The sequence below is a fragment of the Grammomys surdaster genome, unplaced genomic scaffold, assembly GCF_004785775.1.
Source record: "Grammomys surdaster isolate TR1022 unplaced genomic scaffold, NIH_TR_1.0 334, whole genome shotgun sequence".
Lineage (NCBI taxonomy): Eukaryota > Metazoa > Chordata > Mammalia > Rodentia > Muridae > Grammomys > Grammomys surdaster.
This window is the reverse complement of record NW_021604753.1, coordinates 253357-274793: the sequence shown is the minus strand read 5'-3', so window position 1 is coordinate 274793 and position 21437 is coordinate 253357. Positions and strand designations below refer to the sequence as shown.

General features: G+C 45.9%; 1 protein-coding gene across 2 annotated transcripts in view; it reads left to right on the top strand.

Moving 5' to 3' along the window:
• Abcc1 (ATP binding cassette subfamily C member 1) overlaps nucleotides 1-21437 on the top strand; it is a 108331-nt gene that overhangs the window by 13326 nt on the left and 73568 nt on the right. For both annotated transcript variants that reach the window (XM_028778382.1, XM_028778383.1), the window contains exons 2-3: nucleotides 17229-17405; nucleotides 18700-18825. In XM_028778382.1, coding sequence (XP_028634215.1) covers nucleotides 17229-17405; nucleotides 18700-18825 — 303 coding nt within the window. The remainder of the gene's footprint in view (nucleotides 1-17228; nucleotides 17406-18699; nucleotides 18826-21437) is intronic.

Below are 21437 nucleotides of genomic sequence, written 5' to 3'. Positions count from 1 at the left end.
ACCAGCCTGTAGCCATGTCTACCCACTTATAAAATAAATAACATACTTAAGTCTGCATAGATTACAATCTCTATTCTGCTGATGTTTTTGCCACCCACATAGATACATGGAACCTTACTAATCTTTTCCATTAGATATATAATATTCCAGGTTACAGAACTTGCTATGGACCATGATTTACCTAGAGTTCCCTTTTATCTAATATGTATCCTTGTGCATGAGTCAGAATTACATACATTTTAACCTTTAATATAAAGGCTGATTACTTTTCAAGAAGTATATAGCTAACCTTTTTTGAATGTAAGTGAATGAAAATTCCCATTTCTAGTTGGGTGTGGTGGTGCATACCTGTAATCTCAGGTTGAGACAGGAGGCTTATGAGGTAGAGGCCAATCACTGTGACAAACAGCAACAACAAACAAATAAACAAAACAAAACAAAAGCAACAACAATCCATTTGTTCAAATCCAAGTCAGTATCTCCCAGAGATTGGGGAGGCTGAGGCAGGAGGCTCACAAGTACAAGATCTGCTTGCGTTACAGAGCGACTTCCATGTCAGCCCAGGCAAATTACTGAGACCCTCTCTGGAAATGAGTGAAAGTAAGGCTGTATGTCCTTATGTATCGTGACGGGTCTTTTTCCTGTTAATTTGTTGAGGTATACAGTGTACTGGAGACCTTGGGCCTCTAGTTCTCCTGAGCATTGTAAAAACTCTTTCCTGGGCCATTGCATATTTGTGTACTAACCCTCAAGGCTTAGCCTTCTCTGGGGTTTTGAGTGACCATGGTGGTTAGTTGCATTCCATTTTGTGGTATTTGTTGTTACAAGAAATTCCCATCCTCATATAACCTTGTAACAACAACCTTCAGCAGTCCACCATACTTCCTTGTACCCGTGGACTATAATTCATGTCATTATTGGCTGTGGTTTAACATTTAAGTCACAATAGTGTTTTTTTCCTCCTTTGTTTTTCCTTTTTTTTTTTTTCCCTTGAGAATAAGCGTTGTACTGCTGCTATGAACATAGGGCCTGTTGGCTCGTTTCCTTGGAAGCCATCCCTGAAGCAGGAGGAATAGCTCAGAACATTCAAAAAGGTTACACCCAGCCTTTGCTTTGTTTTTCAGAAAAGCATTGGTTAGCTCACAGTTCTAGCATGGTCCAAGAGTAGCTGTTGTTGTTGCTGTTGTTGTCCTGTAGTGAGTGTGTGTGAGTGTGTGTGTGTGTTTTGCTGGGTATCCAACTAAAGGCCTCATGCGTGCTGAGTAAAGTGCTGTAACACTGAGCTACATTCCTATTAGTGTTCTTAAGAATCCGCTCTTAAAAATAGATGAAGGGCTAAGGATGTAGCCTGGATGGTAGGTTGCTTGTTTAGTGTTCACAAAGCCCTTGAGTCTGTCTCCTGCACCATTCTATACATTAGGTATGGTGGCACAGCCATAAATCTGGAGGTGGAGACAGGTGGAGATCAGAAGCTCAGGGTTTTCCGTTGCTACATAGTGAGTTCTAGACCAGCCTGGGATACTTGAGGCTTTATCTCAAAACAAAATACACAAAACAAAGACAACACATACCTCTCCCTTAAACAAAACCCAACACATAGATGAGGATGGGTAACTTAGCTAAGTAGTAGAATACTTGTCAAGCATGTGTTAGGCAGCACAGACAAAACAAAATGGATGAAAAAAGGCATAGACAATGACAAGTTCTCTCCTATCTGGTCCCTCTGACCAGCTTTGTAAGAGAAGGTGACCTTTGACTAGAAGGTGACCTTGTGGTTGTTATTAGGTCTGTATATCTTTCAGAGCTTTCATAAGGCTTCATTGATTTCTTAACATAGGATCTGTTCCATATCAGTACATTAGGTACTGTAGCTATAATTTCCAGACTTTCCTGTTTTCTTTGGTCTCACATATGATTCATGCATGAACGCTGATGGGACACTTCATGCTCAGTGCTGGGGACAGACCTGACCTGCCTCTGGATAGTAGTATTCTTGGCAAGAGGAAGGAATGGAGAAAAGGCTCCCTTGAGGTCAGTCCTTTTATTTCTTAAGGGTCCAGCTGTAGGGAATGTGTAGCCCCAAAGAAATCTGGAGATACGTGGTTGGAATCAATGTCAGGTGTAGGTGGACTTGAAAATGTGTTACTTCCCAGCACATGGGGTGGGCTAGTTGCTAGGTTTATGGAAGCTTCTGTTTCCTTATATGTAAATTGGGTCATGCTACATATTTTTGTGTGTACTCGATCTGCATGCCTGTGGGTATGCATACATGTGCAAGCCAGAGGTTGACGTTGGGTGTCTGTCTTCCTTTATGGTCATCTACCTTGCTTTTTGAGACAGGGTCTATCACTGAACCTATAGCTCATAGATTCACCTATCCTAGCTTCTGTGAGGATCTGCAAGGATTTGTCCCTCTCCACCTCGCCAGCACTGGGATTTGAGATGTAGGCCGATGTGCCAGGCTTGATGCAGGACCTCAGGTCTTCATGCTTATGTAGCAAGTCCATGCTGTGTATCTTATGGGGAAAGACAGAGGCACTAACAGGCTTCTCAGTGCAGTGTAGTACATAGCACATAGTAGGTATTCTAGGCAGACTCCATTCTGTGGTGGTAAACTGGGTGGACAGTAAGGGCCAGTAGAGACAGTATAGGGGGATTTTTTGGTGTGGTGATTGTTTTGGGCTCATTCAAGCTGTGGCAGAATCAGGCCAGAACCCAGCTATGTCTTTCCTGGCTCCAGGTAGACCCCAACCCAGCTCCCTGAGACATTTCAGGTTGTCTGGGTAGTCTGTCTAGTGTGCTTGGCTGTAGGGGAGGCAGGCATGAAGCCTGGGACAAAGTGAGCACGGGGTGTCACTGTTAAGTTTCAAACCCCAGACAAGGGCTGAGGTGCCTATTCAACATACCAAAGTGGACCAGGCCTCCAGGTTTTCCCAGCATCCCCCAGTCCCTCCTTGTTACAGGGGTTTGGCTGGCATACCTCCTTCCCTACCCTGAACTCTCCAGCCCAGAGTCTGGGCTGCCCTTCCCTCAGAGACTCTTCCCTATATAGTCCAAACATTCTGCTTACCTGCCCCTGTCTTTGTACATTTGGCCTCCTGGATGCTGTACTTGATTCTCCTCTCTCAATTCTCTTCTTCCTCCCCTCCCCATCTGCCCACATGGTCCAGGGTCATGCCCACTCTGGACTCTCCTATACATGTCTGTCTCTGGCTGTGTCCCACATATCTATGACAAACTTTCTCTCCTCTACCATACCAAGGAACAGTCGTGTCCTTTTTTTTTTTCCTTTTTAGTCCTTTTCTCATTCAGTTACCTCTGACACCGGCCTTGTATCTGCAGCTCCCTTTGACGCTCAGGTGTAAGCAAGCCTGTCTACCTAGATCATGTGGGTGAGCTCATGTAGTTCAGGTTTTAAGTCTCTCCCAACACCACAACGACTGAGTTATTTAAAGGGGCACAGACCTGGAGTCTCGACCACGCAGGCAGGAGGATGGAGAGCTCACGGACAGATTGAGCTACGTAGTAATTCAAGGACAGCCTGGATAGTCTCCATCTTAGACAAAAAGGTAAACTGAGGCTGAGCTCAGTGTTACAGTACTTGTTAGCACATGTGACATCTTAGATTTGCCCTCCCTTTCCTCCTGGGGCCTTCCAGAAGAAAGAGAGGAGACACCTCTTATTATTATTATTGGCATTGTTATCCTGTCCATTTTCATTTTCTTTTCCTCTAGGCTCCAGAATGGTTGCTGCAGCTAGCGCTAACCAGTACATTGAGGTTCAAAGGAAAAGCCTCACCAGCCTCCTGTATTTCCTTTTATTTATGAAAACACAGGTCTTACCCCAAAGGCCCTTCTGCCTGCAGTGCAGACTTGAGTTCCTGCTTTCTTCTGTATTTATATGACTATCTCTAGCTGCAAAGGAGGGAAAGCTAGCATTTGGTTATATGCTCTGTGGGAGCTAGCACAGGAACAGTAAGTTAGGTGCAGTTGTTGAGTAAGTAGCCAGTGGTGTTGGCCAAAGACATATCTAGTTCATAATTCCTTTTAGATTGTTCTTAATCTAATTTAGTTAAATTAAAAATTTAACTCCAAAGGAAGTTTCCAGTTAGCTAAAATATCTGTGAGAGCTGGCAAGATGACTTAATGGTGAGGGCACTTAACTGTCAAGCCTGACAGCCTGAGTTCAGTCCTGGGGACCCACATGGTGGAAGAAGGGAGCCAGCTTCTGCAAGGTGTCTTGATCTTCACATGTGTGCCAAGGGATGTGTACGCTCTCATGAGCGGGTGTGAGCACACACACACACACACACACATACACAAGTCAGTGTTTTAAAAGTTTTAAATATCTATGAAGCATGAGGCTAGTTATATTTATGAGTTTACATAATAGTGTTAAAGAGAATTAAGTTGCCCACCAGGATCCAAGGCATGTTACTTCTGAATGCCCTCATGTTCTCAGATCCCCGAATGTTCAATTTCCACATGGAAAATCATTTAGTATTTGCATAAAACCCATGTGTGTTCTCCCATATACTTTAAATTGGCTGTAGATGAATTGTAGCACTGAATGAAATGTGAATCCTGTTCTTTATTGTTTAGAGAATAATGACAAGAAAATATTCTGTTCATGTTCATCATAGTGCAATTTTATTTTCAGATACAATATTAAACTTTTTTTTAACATTTTGTGTGTGTGTGTGTCTGTGGGTGTGTGTGTATGTGTTTATGGGTGCCTGTGCCATGTGGAGGTGAGTGGGCAACTTGAGGGAGTCAGTTTTATACTACCACGGGGGGTTCTGGGAATCAAACTCAGGTCATTGGGTTTGATGGCAGATACTGTTAACTGCTGAGATATCTCACTGGCCTTTCCTAATATTTTCAGTGTGAAGTTGGTTGAATCTGAGGATGTAGGGCCTGTGGATATGGAGTACTCAGAATATTATCTATACTGTAAAAAATGGGAAAAAGCTCTGAAACCAGCCAGACTGCTCAGTGGTTCTCAGTGCTGTGCAGTTGACTTATCCCAGGGGACACATGGTAGGTTGAATAACACTTTTGATGGACCTTAGTCACGGGAAGGGACTGAGGCTGCTACTGATAGGAAGAGGGAGTCACAGTTCAGGATAGCCTCAGACACAGGAGTTCAGTGAGGAGAGCCCATGCCTGGGCTCAGTATCTCTGCCGCTGGGAACCAGAGGATTTGATAGGCACTTCTCCATGCATCTGTGCTCTGTCTAGTGGTTGGATATCAAGCCAGTAGCCTGCTTGATTTGCAACGTCTTGGAAATGCAGCAGTATCAGTCCTGAGATAGGGTTAAGAACAAAGCTTAGAAATCAAGAAAAGAAACTCCTAGGGCAATTTGGCTTGCTAAACAATTTGAAAAGTTCTAGGTTCAATTCAAAGACCTTGAGGAGTAAGGTAGTGACTAAGAAAGACTGAATGTCAACCTCTAGCCTCCACACACGTGTACATATGTACCTGCACACACACACAGACACAAACACATACACACACTACACACACACACACTACACACACACAGACACTGACACAGACACACAGACACACACACACTACACACACACACACACACACACACACACACACACACACGGGAGCACACATTCACACATACTATATATACACACAAGAAAGTAAGATATAGGTGTCAGTATCATGACACTGCTAGTTGTGCAGTGAAACTGAGCAGGACAGAAACAAGGAAACTTAGAACAGGGAGATGGGAAAGGATGTAGACATGAAGACTCCTTTTATGACAGTGGGTGCAGAGAGCTCGTGTTGAGATACCAGACAAGCCTTACCCTAGTAACCATGTTGGCAGGAGCAGCAGCTTTGGAGAACACGTCTTTCCTGGGGCCTGGTAGGAGTCACAGGCTGTGAGTGGCTGGTGGCTGGGTGAGGGGGAGAGCTTGTTGCTGTCTCTTGGCCTGGGTTTGGCATAAACAAGCTGGCCCAGGCATGTGGCTGGTGGAGACAAGAAGACAGCTGGCATTGGAGACAGAGTGAAGCTGCTCCAAGGCCCTGATCGGCCAGGCAGGTACCTTGGCAATTACATTAAAGGTAATTGAGTGTCAGCAAGTAGCACGGCATGTGGAGTTCCATCTTCTGAGAGGCAGCGACTGTGTTTTTCTTTCTCATTTTTTCTTTTCTTCCCTTCTTTTTGTGCAGTGCTGGGGCAAGTACCCTAACACCACTGAGTTACATCCCCAGCCCCCTTTTTGTTCTTTTAAGACAGGATCTCACTAGGTTACTCAACCTAGGCTTGAACTCAGTTTGTAGCTCGAAGAAGACTTGAACCTGTGATCCTCTTGGCTCAGCTTTTCCAGTAGTTAGGATGATAACTGCATCACCATGCTCAGTGTGGAGTGCTGTGCTTCTTTCTTGACTCTGGAGATGTAGAAGAAGAAAGCCTCCCCCTGAATGGTGTAGTTGGATGAAAGAAGAGGTGCCCCCAAAGTTGTGACCTGCATCCCAGGGGCAGAGAGCAACAGGGAGATGTGGCCTGGAGTGTTGGTGGACAGAGACCAGTAGCTGAGCTGCTGAGGTCTGTAAGGGTGAAGATTTGGCTTAGATTGCATGAGGCCTGGGGTTGTTCCCCAGCCCTGCATAAGCTGGGGATCAAATGCACCTGCCTGTAATCCCAACAAGTGACTTTACCTGTTTGTGTCCTGTCTGTAGATGTTCCCATGTGCAACATAGTAATGGCTCCTTACTGAGCTATGAAATTAAGTGAGCCAATACCTTATTAATGCATGTGTCTTGTCTTGTGGATTGTCCTCTCCTCTTCTTGGGGCTATCCACATCACACTGCTATGTGTTGTTTGCTGTCTTGCTGTGAGCAAAAACCAGGCATCTTAATCTGGAACCATAAATTCACAGGCCACTGAATTCACTGAGATCCCTCTCCTTGGTGTGTTAGGCCTTTGTCATCTGTGCCTAAGTTTTCACAGTGGGCATTGAAACCGTGGGATCACACAGTGTGGTCCAGGTCAGCTTAAGCTCTTCTTGATGGAAGGTTCCTTTTCTTTCATTTGAGCTGTCCCTGAAGTCAGCCTGTCACTAGGTGATCCCCAGGCCCTCCATAGGCACCTTTTGGATTGTCATTTTCCCATTTCCACTTAGGCAAACCTACCTTAGTATCTTCCTTCCTGAAGCTTGTTCTGACCTCTCTAGAGGAAGTAACAATCACGAGGCAGTCTGCTCCTCAGTGTCTCTGAGTTCCTGTCAGTTGGTATGTCTGCATATCTCTTTCCTGTGGCCTCAGGGAAGTGGTATGAGGCATGTGGTCCAGATGTCTGCTAGCATGTCTTGGTTTACTTTCTCTAGGTGCCTATCTCAGAGTCATCTGTGTATCTTGGTTTTCCCCATTGTCAGCGTGAGGCTTAGGAGCTAAGTGAAGTCTGGTGAGGCTGAGGGTCACATTTTTCACATTTTCTTTAGCTTAAGCAGGTATAGGTGGCTGAGATGGCTTAGGGGGGTAAAGTTGCTGCCTCTAACCTAACAACCTGGGTTTAATCTCTGAATCCCATATTGTGGAAGGAGAGAACTGACTCTCCTACTGTCCCCTGCCTTATACATACACATTGTAGCATATGTATCCCCCCTGCCCCCAGTGCCCTACCCCATACACACAAGAAAAACAAAAGAAGCAGTTTCCAAGGGAGTTCATTGCATTATAGTTGGAATAGAGAATAGGGTAGGCTACTACCCTAGTGTGGGTTTGGTCAGTACAGTGAGCAAGCACCCCCTTGCCTATCCCACTGTAGTGGAGGGAAGGGTGCTCTTTGTGCTCAGGTGTGCATGGTCTTCTGTGGGCCAGGTGACAAATGGAAATGTCAGAACTAGGTCCAGCCTTAGACCTAATTGTGGTCCTGGGATCAAACCAGACAAAAGAAAGGCTGAGAATGTAGCTCAGTGGTAGAGCACTTGTTTAGCATACATGAGGTCCTAGGTTCAATCCCTAGGACTACCAGCCATCCCCTCCACACTCCAAGCAGGGGTAGGGGTAGAGGGAAAGAAGGGGAAAAGGTAATTGTAAAGTAGTCTCAAGTTCTTCAGGAAGCATCAAGAAAGACTGAGTGCTGTCTTTGGAGAGTTCATCGAAGTCTTGTTGCTGCCTTATGGGTCTCCACGGGAACAAGATGTAGACAGACATTGGTGTTGTTGGGAAGCCATGGAATTCTAGACAGGTTATGTGTCTTGGTTTCTGACAAACTTGAAAAGTAAAAAAAAAAAAAAAAAAAAAAAAAGCAAAAACAAAAAAGAGACAAACGGGGCTGAGGATGTAGCTCAGTCGCTCGAGTGGGATAGGATCCAGGCATCTTGGCTGCTCTGTTGCCTTCCTGCCCAGCGTACCTGGCACACGGTTGGAGCTGAATGTAACATCTGCTTTGTAGTCAGTTGGCTTTGAACTTAGGATCTTCCTCCAAACCCTCCTTAAGTACTGTGATTGCAGACTTATTCCTCATGCCTGGTGGGACCACTAAGTAAGTCTTTACTGAATGAGAGAGAGGCTGGCAAAATAGGAAGGCAGAACCAGAGGTGGGTGTGGAAGTTGGGGTGACTGTTGTATGCCTGGGCTCGTGCTGAAGCAAGGGACAGTTTAAGGCATGTTCTTCTTGCTAGCTCCTTGCCAGGAGTTCTGCTGAGACTGCAGCCTGTCCTTGCCTAAGACTCTTTTGACTTATCAGGTGCTTGGTCTGCACATCAGGCACAAAAATTTGGGATATTTTCTTGGCTATGGCAGTGACTGTTTCCCACCACCCCTTAAGAGGAGCCAGATGGCCGGGCGGTGGTTGCACACGCTTTTAATCCCAGCACTTGGGAGGCAGAGGCAGGCAGATTTCAGAGTTTGAGGCCAGCCTGGTCTACAGAGTGAGTTCCAGGACATCCAGGGCTACATAGAGAAACCCTGTCTCCAAAAACAAACAAACAAACAAACAAACAAACAAGCAGAAAAAAAAAAGAGGAGCTAGAATTTCAGAGCTTCTCCTTGTGTTTGAGGAGTTGAAGCCCAGGTGCCTTATAATGGTGTCTTTGGGAAATGTGAACTCTTAAGACTAGTCAGGGATGGATTGATGATCAGATAGTGCTCTTCAGTCAGAGTGGGTGACACGTGGGTTGTTTGCTTGCTGGCCTGCTCTGTGTATTGGGCTTGCTTAAGCATCCTTGACTTCTACCCACAAAATGAGGTGATACAGTCCTTCAGCACTTCATTTTGACAACTAGAAGTCTTTCCAAGCAATGTCAGGTGTTACTTGGATGACAGACTGGCCCCTAGTTTGAAAAGCAATGTTTTAAATCATAGGTTAAGGGACAGGGGTGTGGCTCACTGATGGAGGGCATACCTAGCCGCTGTGAGGTCCTGAGTTTGATACCTAGCACCAATAAACCAAAATAACAGACCCTCATTCCTGTGGCTCCGTGCTGGTTCTTTACTTTTAGGAATGATGCTCAGGCAGTAGATGAATGCCTGTCTCCTGTCTCTGCTCTGTCCCCAGACACACTCCTGTGCTTGGTACATGTTTGACCTCCTCCGTGCTCCATCCCAGTCCTCAGGTGGTAGCAGAGTTTAGTGATACTCAGGAGTTCAACTTAAAAAAGAGAGGGGAGGGCCACCTCTTGCTTTTTTGAGTGCTTGGCTTGCACATCTGGCATGAGGATTTTGGTGCTTGCTGGGCTAGGACAGTGACTATTTTCTACCACTTCCTGGTTCCCCTTGTTGGTTCAAAGTCTGGCTGTGCCTTAGTCAGTGTTTCTGGGCTTTATTCTTAGTTCTAAAGAGTCAGAGGTTACAGGAGGGTAGCTCAGCTGGCAGGAGGCAGGTGGCATTGCTGCCAGCATGTCACCAGAGCCTTTCTTGACTCTGGACCTAATGCTATATTAAGGAGAGGGAGTCTAGTCTCCTGATCTTCACAGGATTGCCATAGGAAACAGCACCCATGCTTTCTCTTTAAGTAGGACTGTGTCCTGAAGCACAGAGCATCCCAGGTCAGTTACCTCTTGATACCCTTCCTCAGATGCTCTTCTCTTCTGCCCCTTGGCCAGGTGACCACGCCTGGGCCTGTTCTGAGCAGGACTTTTGTAAATGACCTATGTCTGCCGTGAGCTGAGCCCTTGCCCATTGTCAGGAGAAGGAACTTGGAGAGTTTTAGAGCCAGATCTCTACACATGGCTCTGGGACTTGGAGCCTGCAGTTTCTCCTCTTTGTCCCTTTCTGTGAAGCTTAGGGATTCAGTGGAAAAATGGAGGGCTGTACATGATTCCCGAACATAGCACTTGGTATGAAGTCTGTGTGTATGAGGAACTATTCTCAAATTACTTTCTTTGATCTTGCTGGCCTAATCCCTGAGCTTGGACCTGCCCTTATCCTGGATGTTGTTTCTCATGGCTGCTGATTCAAAGCAGGCCCCACCCCCTGCCATCTCTGACCTTGCTCACTCTTGCTAAGGGCCAGTGTTTGGAGTATTCATGAGTCTGAGCCAGTGCATGGCTTGTCTGGTCTGCACAGGTGAACTTGAACTCTGTAAAGCCAAAGGGCATTTATTGGCTATCCTGTGGCGTCTTGTCCCGGAGAGCTCTCATGTGTAGATTGCTGAAGTCTTGCAACCTTCAGAGTTCCAGGATTGTGTTTCAAGATCAGAGGTAGGAGCTCAGGTTCAGATTCCTGGCTCTCTAGTCCTGGGCAGTGTATGTGAATCCTGGCTCTCTAGTACTGGGCAGTGTATGTGAATAGTCTAAGCACCCTGTCTGAAAAAGAACACAGTAGGTTTTTCTGTTTTTTTTTTCCCCTTTTTGTTTTGGAAGTCTGGGGGTTCAGTTCAGGAATTCATGTACTAGATAAAAACTACTGAGCCCCAGCCCTTTTTTCTGACTTATATTCCCCTCGCCTCAGCCTCCCCAGTGCTGAAATGACGTCCTCATTTTGTTACACCAGTTTTGGAGGCAATAGGAAGGCAGCTCAGACGTTCCTGGGGGAACCAGGGTTCCTCACCTCTATGGCTGTGCTGGCTGTTGTTACTGGCATGGATCAGTACGAGCTCTCTGGTGTGTTTCTACCTCAGAATTGTCAACCTTTCAGCTCTGCTGTTGTTTATTTTTTAAGTGTGAATTGAAGCTGTTGCTAGTATGCAATACACACAGAGAAAAATCTAAACAGGACCAAAGATTATAAACTCCAAATCCCTAGTTTCCACTTTTCCCTCCCTTTGGCTCCAGGCCAACTTTCCAACCAGCTAGCTACTTGGTCTCTTTTTTGACTGCCTAAGAAAATGTTTCTGCCCACCCATGTGTCTTTTTTTAGGTTGATTTTAATTGCTTATTTTTTACTTATTTATTTTGTAAACTACATCTTGTTATGTAATCTAGGCTGGCTTTAAGCTCCTTATGTTCTTGCTTTAGCCTCTCAAGTGCTGGAGTCATACAGTTGCTCACTACAGTGCCCAACTCTGTGGTGATATTTTGTGAGTGTGTATGTACATGTACATGTACATGTGCACTGTGTGTGCTTGTACATGTGGAGGCCTCTGTCCATCTTAGTTTTTTGAGATAGGGTCTCTTACTGCACCTTCAGCTCACTCTTACTGAACTGAGAGTTACACACTGCTGCATTTGGGTTTTTTATGTGGGTGCTGGGGATCATCATGTCTCCATGATAAGCACTTTACCCACAATACCACCGTCCCCAACTAATACTGATTTTAGATGGGATAGTAGTACACATAACTGATAAATGGGGCAGATGTTTCTATTTCTAGACAAATTTCTGTATATGGCTTCAGGCTCCTGGCTATGTATATTTGCCTGTATATTAAATGCTTGGATCACAGTTTCTGTCCCAGAAAATGAGTCTTAGGGGGAGGTTTGAGACAATGTTTCATTCCGTAATCCACATTGGCCTCAAACTCAGGGCCATCTTCCTGTCTCTGCTTTGTAACTTTTGATATTAGAGACCTGTTCCATTTATAAAATGGTTTTATGATTGTGCCTGTCTACTGGACTGGATTTTGAGGATTTGAGTGTGACATCTGTAGCCAGACATGGTGGTGCACACCTGTAATCCTAATACAGGCAAGAGTGGAGTGTTGAAGCAGGCAGATCAGGAGTCAGAACAGCCTGGGTGACATATCAGAAACTCACCTCCTACCAATGGCCTCCATCTATTTAAAAAAGGTCTAATGTGGTCTCAGGTACTTAAAGCAGAGCCAGCAAGCAACACTGCCACCTGAGTAAAGGTTATTATATTCATACAATAGGTGTATATTCATTCAATCGGTGGATTTTCTTCTCCTTCTCCCCCTCCTCTTTTTTTTTTTTTTTTTAAAAGAAAGAGGCTTAAATAATTCAGGCTAACCTTGAACCACATCCCCAGGGTCCTTTTGTTTTATTTCTCTCTGGGTTTTGCTTAAGGTGCTTTTCTACCTGTTTGCTATAAGCTTGGTGCCTCCCCCCCCCCCCCATTCCGGGTTAAGGGAGAGAAAAAAAAAAGAAAAATATGAGAATGTACTGATAAAAATACATGTCTCAAAAAAACCCCAAAAGAACCCTGCAAGATAGAATTTTATGGGCACATAAAACTCAAGGGCTTTGGACTTTATCCTTAGGTCTGGGTTCAGGGCAAGGGGGCACATTACAGGGTGATCAACTTGAGGTGGAGTAGAGTGTTCATTCAGTAGCCTGGATCATATAGTTTGTGTCAGGGCAGTTGGTCCCCTGGAGAGTTCTAAGCTAAATAAGCCTTGAGTCTTGGGGAAGGAAGATCAGGTACCCGGAGTCTTGGGTTGGTGGCAGTGGGTCATTTGCTTGAGCCTAGAAGCCTACAAGTGACAGCCACAGTACTTGCCTTCTATAGTGGCTGAGGTTGAGGCTGGATGAAGCAGATATTGAGAGGCTCCACATCTTGTTCCAGCTGTGCTCAGAGCCACTGTGGACTGTGAGGAGAGATGGCAGGTGTGACTGCTGGCTCTCCGTGGCTGTAAGTTCATGTTTCCAGCTTTCCCTTTGAGTTCCTTCCTGTCCTTTCTGGCTCAGCTCTGAGGCAAGGTGCTCATCTCAGCAATTCCCCTTCCTCGGAGAAACGCCCTCTTCTGCACCTCTCTTTCTTTCCTTGGCGGCATTTCGGCTGATCTACCTTATGCAGGAGCTAATCTCTAGCCTGAGCCTTTCGCGCTCCTTAGACATTGTCTGCCCCAGTGGTGTGTGGTGATGGCGACAGTGTTTGATCTACGTCTAGTAGCCTCTGAGTTTAAGCTCTTCTGTGTACTACCTCCTTGCTTCTTGCAGAACCTTCCAAGCACTTCTCCTTTCTGACCAACACACTAGAAAGCAGCTGAAGCTCAGGAGACATGACTGTGTCCTGTCCCGATTCACATGAGGTTAACGTCTTAAGTTGGAGTCCACATTCACGGGGTCTGAAAGCCAGAACTCTACTTGGGCTGCCAGTGACTAAGAACACCGTGGACTGTTACTTAAAAACAAAACAAAACAGAAAACAACCAACCAATCGACCAACCATGGGAACTGAGATAAGTCAATAAAGTGTTTGCTGTGCAAGTTTGAGTACTTGAGTCCCTTGTAACCAAGTAAAAGGCCAAGTGTGTTGGTGTGAGTTTGCAAGCCCAGTGCTGATGACTTGCAGACAGGAGGATGCTAGTTGGTGAGCTCCAGGATAGTGAGGATGCCATCTCAAAAAATGAGGTGGATGGCTCCTCAGGAACAACACACCACATGCTTTGGCATCCATGCACACATGTGCACATTCACATACACACAGACACACACACTATTGGGAATGATGCTGGAGAGGGGAGAGGTGGTTTCAGATGAGTTCTCAGTGTACCTCATCTTAGAAATGGATTATAATGGGTTCTGCAGGCGAGCAATCAAGTTATCAACTGAGCCATTTCCCCAGTCCACCTGTGTCATCTGTTAAGACAAGGATGTCAGTCTGAGTCTTCCTTCAAGCATTCAGTAGTGGACTACTTTGTTTATTTCATTTGTCGTAAAGAAAGGAAGTTAAACTTTGGTGGGAGATCTGTCCCTGTAGGACTGGCAAGGCTCAGAACCTTGTGAATACCTGGGACTTGGGAAATGGCTGCCTTGTATAAGCCCATGGTGCTTGTTTTGAGGGTTTTGTCTGTCTTTGTTACACACCCCTCCTCCCCATACCAGAAATAGAATCCAGGGCCTTGTGCATCTGAGCAAGCACTTTACCACCAGGCTGCATTCCCAGTCCTCTTTCTAGCTCTTATTCTACACATTTTAGTTTCTGTGTGAGTGCAAAGGTCAATGTGTGGGAGTGGCTTCTTCCACCACTATGTTCTGGGGGAGCAAACTCAGGTCCTTAGACTTAGTGGCAAGTGGCGTTGCCTGTTGAGCCACCTCACTGGCCCTAGCTTTGTTTTCTGATAACTTTCATAAAGTTGCCCAGCCTGGTGTTAAACTCATTCTAATAGTCTAGGCAGGTCTTGAATTTTCAATCTTCTGCCTCAGTTTCCCAAGCTGGGATGGCAGGCTGGTATCAGCAGTCCTGGCCAACTTGTCTACATTTTAAATAAACCTACACAGACAGGTGCATGCCTGCCATAGGGGCCTGCTGGGTTCTTTACGTCATGCTACATTGTTTATTTGCAAGGGTGAATGGAATGAGGCAGTGGAAGGTGGAATAAAAGTCAAGGTTGTCATATGTAGTTTGGCATAGTGGTGTTGCCAAGAACAAGGGTGCTCTAAAGAGAATGAGGACAACAGAAGGGCATTACAGCAGGGGCTCTTCCAGTGGACTACTGAACTTCCCCAGGGGTTTCTGTTACAGGTGCACCAGGTAGGTGCCCTCTGTATCAACAGCCAGGTATTGACTGGAAGTTGGTAATAGTTGGCTCTAGAAAAAACACCAGGGCACTGGGAATGGTTAGAAACAGCTTAGGGCAAAACTTCTGTCTGTCTGCCTGCCTGCCTGTCTGTCTGTCTCTTCTCCCCCCCCCCACCTTCTCTACCCTCCTTCTTTTTCCTCTCCCTCTTTCCCCTTTCTCTCTCTTCTTTCCTCCCTTCTTCCTTTTCTTCTCTCACCCTTCTACTCTCTTCCTTCCCCTTTCTGTCCCTCTCTCCAAAAGAAATGAAAATGTCAAGAATTAGGCAAATTTTGTGAGTGATTTCAATGGCCAGTGTGGTTGCACATGCCTTTAGTCTCAGTACGCTGAAGCAGAGGCAGGTAAATCACTTTGAGTTTAAGGCTAGCATGGTCTATAGTGAGTGTGCAAGAGAGGGAGGGAGGGAGAGAGGGGGAGGGGGGAAGAGAGAGGAAAGAGAGAGAGAGAGAGAGAGAGAGAGAGAGAGAGAGAGCGAGCGAGCTAGCTGGCTCTAGATATCAGTTAGGTTTAAAAAAGGAAAGGCTGAGGACATGGTCCAGCTGGCACAGTGCTTACCCAGCATGTACAAGGCCTTGGGGTCATCAACACCACATAAAGCTAGGTGTGGTGGCGCACACCTCTAGTGCCTGTCATCCTAGCAGTCTGGAGGGAGAGGAAGCAGGATCTGGAATTGAAGGTCATTGTGTGCTTTATCTGAAGTTTGAATTCAGCCTGCACTGAGACCTTGTCTCAAAATAAGGCAAGGAGTCTAAGAGGGTTCAGCAAGTAAAAAAAAAAAGAAAGAAAGAAAGAAAAAACCCAAACTTGCTTCCAAGGCTGACATCCTAGGTTTGATCCACGTGGTGGAAGAAGAGAGCTGAATCTTGAAAGTTGTCCTCTGACCATGTGTGCACACGGACATGGGTAATATAAGAACTCCCCCACCCTCCTTTTTGAAACCAAGGTACAGAATAGAGTTGGCATCATGATACCTTTTAGGGAAACTACATCATTTGCATTTGGATGGTATCTGGAAGAAAAACTAATGTGTTAGCAAGGGGAGCTTGCCAAGAGGTAGTTGGACAGACTGAGTTAGGAGAGAAAGGCTAATTTTTCACCATATATTATTTTGTATACTTAGAAAATTTTTTTTAACATGCTGTGTAATTACCTGTGAAGAGCAAGCAAGTACCAAAAGAGACAGGGGTCATGAGTGAATTTTTGTGTGCTTGGATGGGTGATGGATGATTGTTCAGGTGGAGAGGTGGACACATAGACAGGTAGGAGGCAGGTCATGGTGGATATGTAGATACAGCAGTAACCTGCTGTAGTGGGAGGATTGTGCAGAACCAGTAGCTGGGTTTGCATGCTACTCCGGTGGTTCAAGCACTGTGCCTCCATCAGAAAGGACAGAGCTCATTATATATGTATATTTTTAGACAGAGTCTCACTAGTATCCTTGGCTAGCCTGGTACTCAGTTATGTAGACTAGGCTGGTCTCAGATTCACAGAGATCCACCTGCCTCTGTCTCCCAAGTGCTGGGATTAAAGGTATGACCATCACATGCAGCCTAACAGTTATTTATTAAATTAAAAATTGTGGTTTCAGTGAGATGATTCAGTGGATAAAGGTGCTGTCACACACACACATACACACACACACACAGAGAGACACACACACAGAGACACACAGACACAGACACACACAGAGACACACACACACAGACACACACAGACACACACACACACAGACACACACACACAGACACACACACAGACACACACAGACACACACACAGACACACACAGACACACACACACACACACACACACACACACACACACACGGAGTGTAAAATGTTAAAATGGTGTTATATTGCCAGGCAGTGTTGCTCATCTTTCATCCCAGCACTTGGGAGGCAGAGGCAAGTGGATACCTGTGAGTTTTCCGCTCCCGACAGTACCGTTTTCTGTGAACATCTAGCATAGGGTGGACACATAGTACCGGCATTTGGGCATTATGTGTGCAGATGGTGATAAAGGTCTGGAGTCTTTAGTTCATGAAGCATACATGCAAATGATCTGTATGATGACCCCAGGTTCTTCAGGGTTCGAGGGATCAAGGTCCCTTCAGGTGACAACCTCTCTCTATCTTGTGGGCAAGGAACCTTGCTGTGGCACTAGGATTTACAGGCTCTCTGGCCACTGAACCTTTGAAATTTGCATACTTCTGTTGCGAGATCCCTGGATATAGGAATCATGGTATATTTCTTTGAGCCTACAGCAGCAGGGTTTGAATCCTGTGAGCCCTTGTTCCTTCATGGTGTGACAGTTGACCTTTGCATGTGCTTGTGTTCCCAGGACTGGAATGTCACATGGCACACCAGCAACCCTGACTTTACCAAGTGCTTTCAGAACACGGTCCTCACATGGGTGCCTTGTTTCTACCTCTGGTCCTGTTTCCCCCTCTACTTCCTTTATCTCTCTCGACATGACCGAGGCTACATCCAGATGACACACCTCAACAAAGCCAAAACTGTAAGTCACCTGGTGTCCTTGTGGGGTGGGGCATCTGGGTACTTGTGTAGTCTAGGCTAGCCTTGTATGAAGAAGGCAGAAGGATGTGGTAGATCAAGGCTGGAAATTTGGAGACAAGCATAGTTCAAAACTCAGGCAACAGGACCTTTGAGTGAAATCTTTAACCTCCATTGCCTCAGTTTCACTGTGTTTGCACTGGGGATGATGGAAACTTTCTCAGGGGATTCTTGTAAAATCTTTGTTTACTAAAGCAATTTCCTTGTATTTATTTATTTTGACTTTGAAAATGTTTTCAGGGCTGAGGAGATAGTGCTGAAAACTGGATAAAATGCTGCACAATGTGAGGACCAGAATCCATGTGAAAGTTGAGGTGGAGACAGGAATCCCCTGGGCAGGCTGGTTAGCCAGACTAGCTGAAAAGGGATCCCAGGTTCACACAAGAGACCCTGCCTCAGGAGTAAAGTGGAAGATGACTCAGTGTGCACCCGTGCACATGTACATGTGTCCCCACACACATGTACACATATGACATTAACATGCAAAGAATGGTTTTGGTCTTGAAATTGTTTCAGGCTATAGGGAAATTGCAAGTCTAATACCAGAGCCTGTGCTGGCCCCTGTGCCTGAGGTTGCCACTGGCCAGGCTTTCCATTCTGGTCATTTGCTTCTTTCTTAGTCTCTGCTTTCTCCACATGTACATATTTATATGATTTTTTTTTTTAAAATTTGGCTATTTGTGAAGAGGTGACATCTCCTGTGCCTTTTTTTTCTCTAATTCTTTCTTTCTTTATTTTTTTTTTTTTTTTGAGGCAGGTTGCTACTTTGTAACTTAGACTGGCCTGGAACTTGGGATCCCCTGCCATTGCCCCTTCTTCTCTCATGCTAGGATTTCAGAGCACTCCGCCTGGCTTGCCCATCATTTGTCAGTATTTCTTTCCTCAGATCAGGCTGCTCTTTTATTAAGTATATCAGTGAGAGGCAGGGGTAGATCCATCTCAGAGGTGTGGCTAGAGGTCAGATTCTGAGCAAGGTACTAGGGGTATGAGAATGGATTACACAGCCGGGAACAGGGGAGCACACTGTCATCCTAGCACTTGAGAGGGCTAAGGCAGGAAGATCAGGAGTTCAAAGGCATCCTGGGCTACATAGTGAGACCCTGCCATAAAGAGAAAGAGTAAGAAGCTGGACAGTTTATCTGAGAACCTTGGAAGTTAGCTGGTGTCCTCATGGTTACTTTTTTGTGGTGCTCTGAAAGATCCCAGGATTACTGCCATGATGCTCCTTTTTCTTCCAGGCCTTAGGATTCTTTCTGTGGATCATCTGCTGGGCAAACCTCTTCTATTCTTTCTGGGAAAGAAGTCAGGGAGTGCGCCTAGCCCCGGTGTTACTGGTCAGTCCGACACTGCTGGGCATCACCATGGTGAGTGTTGACTGGTGGGGCTGGCAGCAAGAAATGGAGGACTTTGGCTGTAGTGTGACTGATGGTAGAGTGTTTACCTAGCACGTGATCTCACCTGTTCTGGGCTGAGCTTTGACTCCCTATGTAGCTGAGGATGACCTTGAAAAGAGAAACTGCATAGTGAGCCAAGCATGGTGGCACATGCTTTCAGTCTAGCCTTGGAGAGATGCAGAGTTCAAGGTCAGTCTGGCTGTAATAGTGAATTTGAGGCCAACCTAGGCTACCTGAGACCTTGACTCACAAAACCAAGTAATAGAAGCTAGAGACATGGCTCAGTGGATAGAGTGCTGCTCTTGCACAGGACCCAGATTTGGTTCCACCACGTGCACTGAGTGGCTCACAACCCCCTGTAATTCCAGGTTTAGAGGGATTCCTCTTCAGATCTTGCGGGTACTCACATGTATTTGGTACACATGTAGACAGATACACATACCAATAAATAAAAATAAATCTGAAGGGCTGGAGAGATGGCTTGGTGATTAATAGCACTGCCTGCTCTTCCAGAGGTCCTGAGTTCAATCTCTAGCAACCACATGGTGGCTCACAACCATCTGTGATGGGATGTGACACCTGACATCCTCTTCTGGTGTGTCTGAAGATAGCTACAGTGTATTCATATATACATGAAATAAATAAATAGGTAAATCTTTAAAAACAATCTGAAAGAGAACAAAATTAAACCCAAAACCCATAGATGGGACTGAAGACACGGCTCAGAGTGTAGAGGTCCTTGTGGTTTAAACCCATCAAAGGTAGAAGGAGGGAACCAACTCCACAAAGCTGTCCTCTGATTTCCACATCTGTTACGGCATGTGTGTGCACACAAAGCTGTCCTCTGATTTCCACATCTGTTATGGCATGTGTGTGCACACACATCTAATAATAAAATATTCCAAAACCTCTAAAACTAAATCTGCAGCAGCTGCAGTCCTTATCCTGCTCCGCAGCTCCCCGCAGCTCTAGGTGAGTTCACAGAATGTCATTTGTAGTAGTTTCTCAAGAGTGATGGATTTGGGAGCTCTGAGGCTTTAGGGAGATGGAATAATAAGGAAAGTAGGAAGCAGTGCTGGCTGCTAGGATCCTACAGCTCAGCAACACAGACAGCTATGACTTAAAGTTACAGATACGCTGTGAGTGGGATTTGAGTCTGATAGGATTCCTGGTATTGTGCTTGAGTTTGAGGTCACTTTAGAGTGGCCCTGTGGGACAGGCACCATGTGTCTCCTTACAGGTGATAAGAGGAAGGCACACAGAGGCCCAGGGCTGTGGCTGAGGTCATGAGTACCTGAGCCAGGCTTGGGTCCCTTGGGTTTTTAGAGAGCAGACTTGGCAGCTGGAAGAAGAGGAGAAAAAGCAAGCTTAAAGCAGACTTGGGGACAGAAAATCAGTTTATCTGAAGGCTTGGGGCTGAAAGGAAGTGTATGGGGAAGGAGGGGCTGTGAGTCAGAAGTGGTGGAGGCTTAGGAGAGAGGGCTGGGCTAAAGAAGACACAGTGATGCTGATGGCTGTGTTAACCAGCTGCCAGGCACAAGACTGATTCCTGTGTTCATATATTTGCACATTCTTCCCATGTTGTAGATAAGTGAGTGGAAGGCCAGAGAGGTGAAGGAACTGGGCCAAGGTCACAAAGCCAGGAAATGGTAGAGCCACATTCTGACTGCTGTCCTGATGTTTGTGATGGCTCTTGACTTATTTTCTGGCTCTCCTGCTGGGCTCTATTCCTTGCAGGCACTTAGTAGGCAGTTAGCAAACATATTCTTGCCCTGAATATGTGTGAGATAAAAATGTATGGCTTGGCTGAGCACAAAGACATCAAATGGTGTCTCTCTAAAAGACTAAAGCTGTGAGTCCTGGTGTGTGGAGCTTTGGGTGGGGAGCTCTGAACTTGGATCTGGGGCTTGTAGTTCAGGAAACTTCACTGAAGGGAAGAATAGTGGAGCTGAAGTCCAAAGGGCAAATAGGATGAGTGGGGCTAAGGGCAGAGGACCATCCTGTGGAGAACAGCATCCTGTTGAGAACAGCATCCTGCTGAGAACAGCATGTCCAACACTCAGGGTAAGGGAGAAATGGAGGATTGCCCTGAGTGTCTGGAGCAGGGATGGAGAGGGAGGGGATCAGAGAAGATGTGTCTGTGGGAGGCAGAGGACCCCAAGCACTGCAGGCTCGCAGTAAGTGGGGTCTGCTCTGCATTGTCTCCTCTCAGAGCTGGCTCTTAGTTCTAAACTGAGCTTTCTTCGCATTACTGTTAGGATCTTATTAGAATCCCATGACTCAGGGATCGGAAGGCGGCTCAGTTGTTAAGAGCACTTGCTGCATAAGCATTAAGAGCTGTTCAGATCTCTAGTGCCATGTAAAAAGTCTGGCATGCCACACATATTTTTAACTGGAAAGCAGAGGCAACTTGCTTACTAACCTAGTTCCAGGTAAAATGAGAGGCTCTGTGTCAAGAGAATAAGGCAGAGAGTGAGAGAGCAGAATACTCAGAATCATCTTCTGGCCTCTGCACATGTGCACCCATACAGACATGTGCATACATGGCACACACTCTCTGCACATGTGCACCCATACAGACA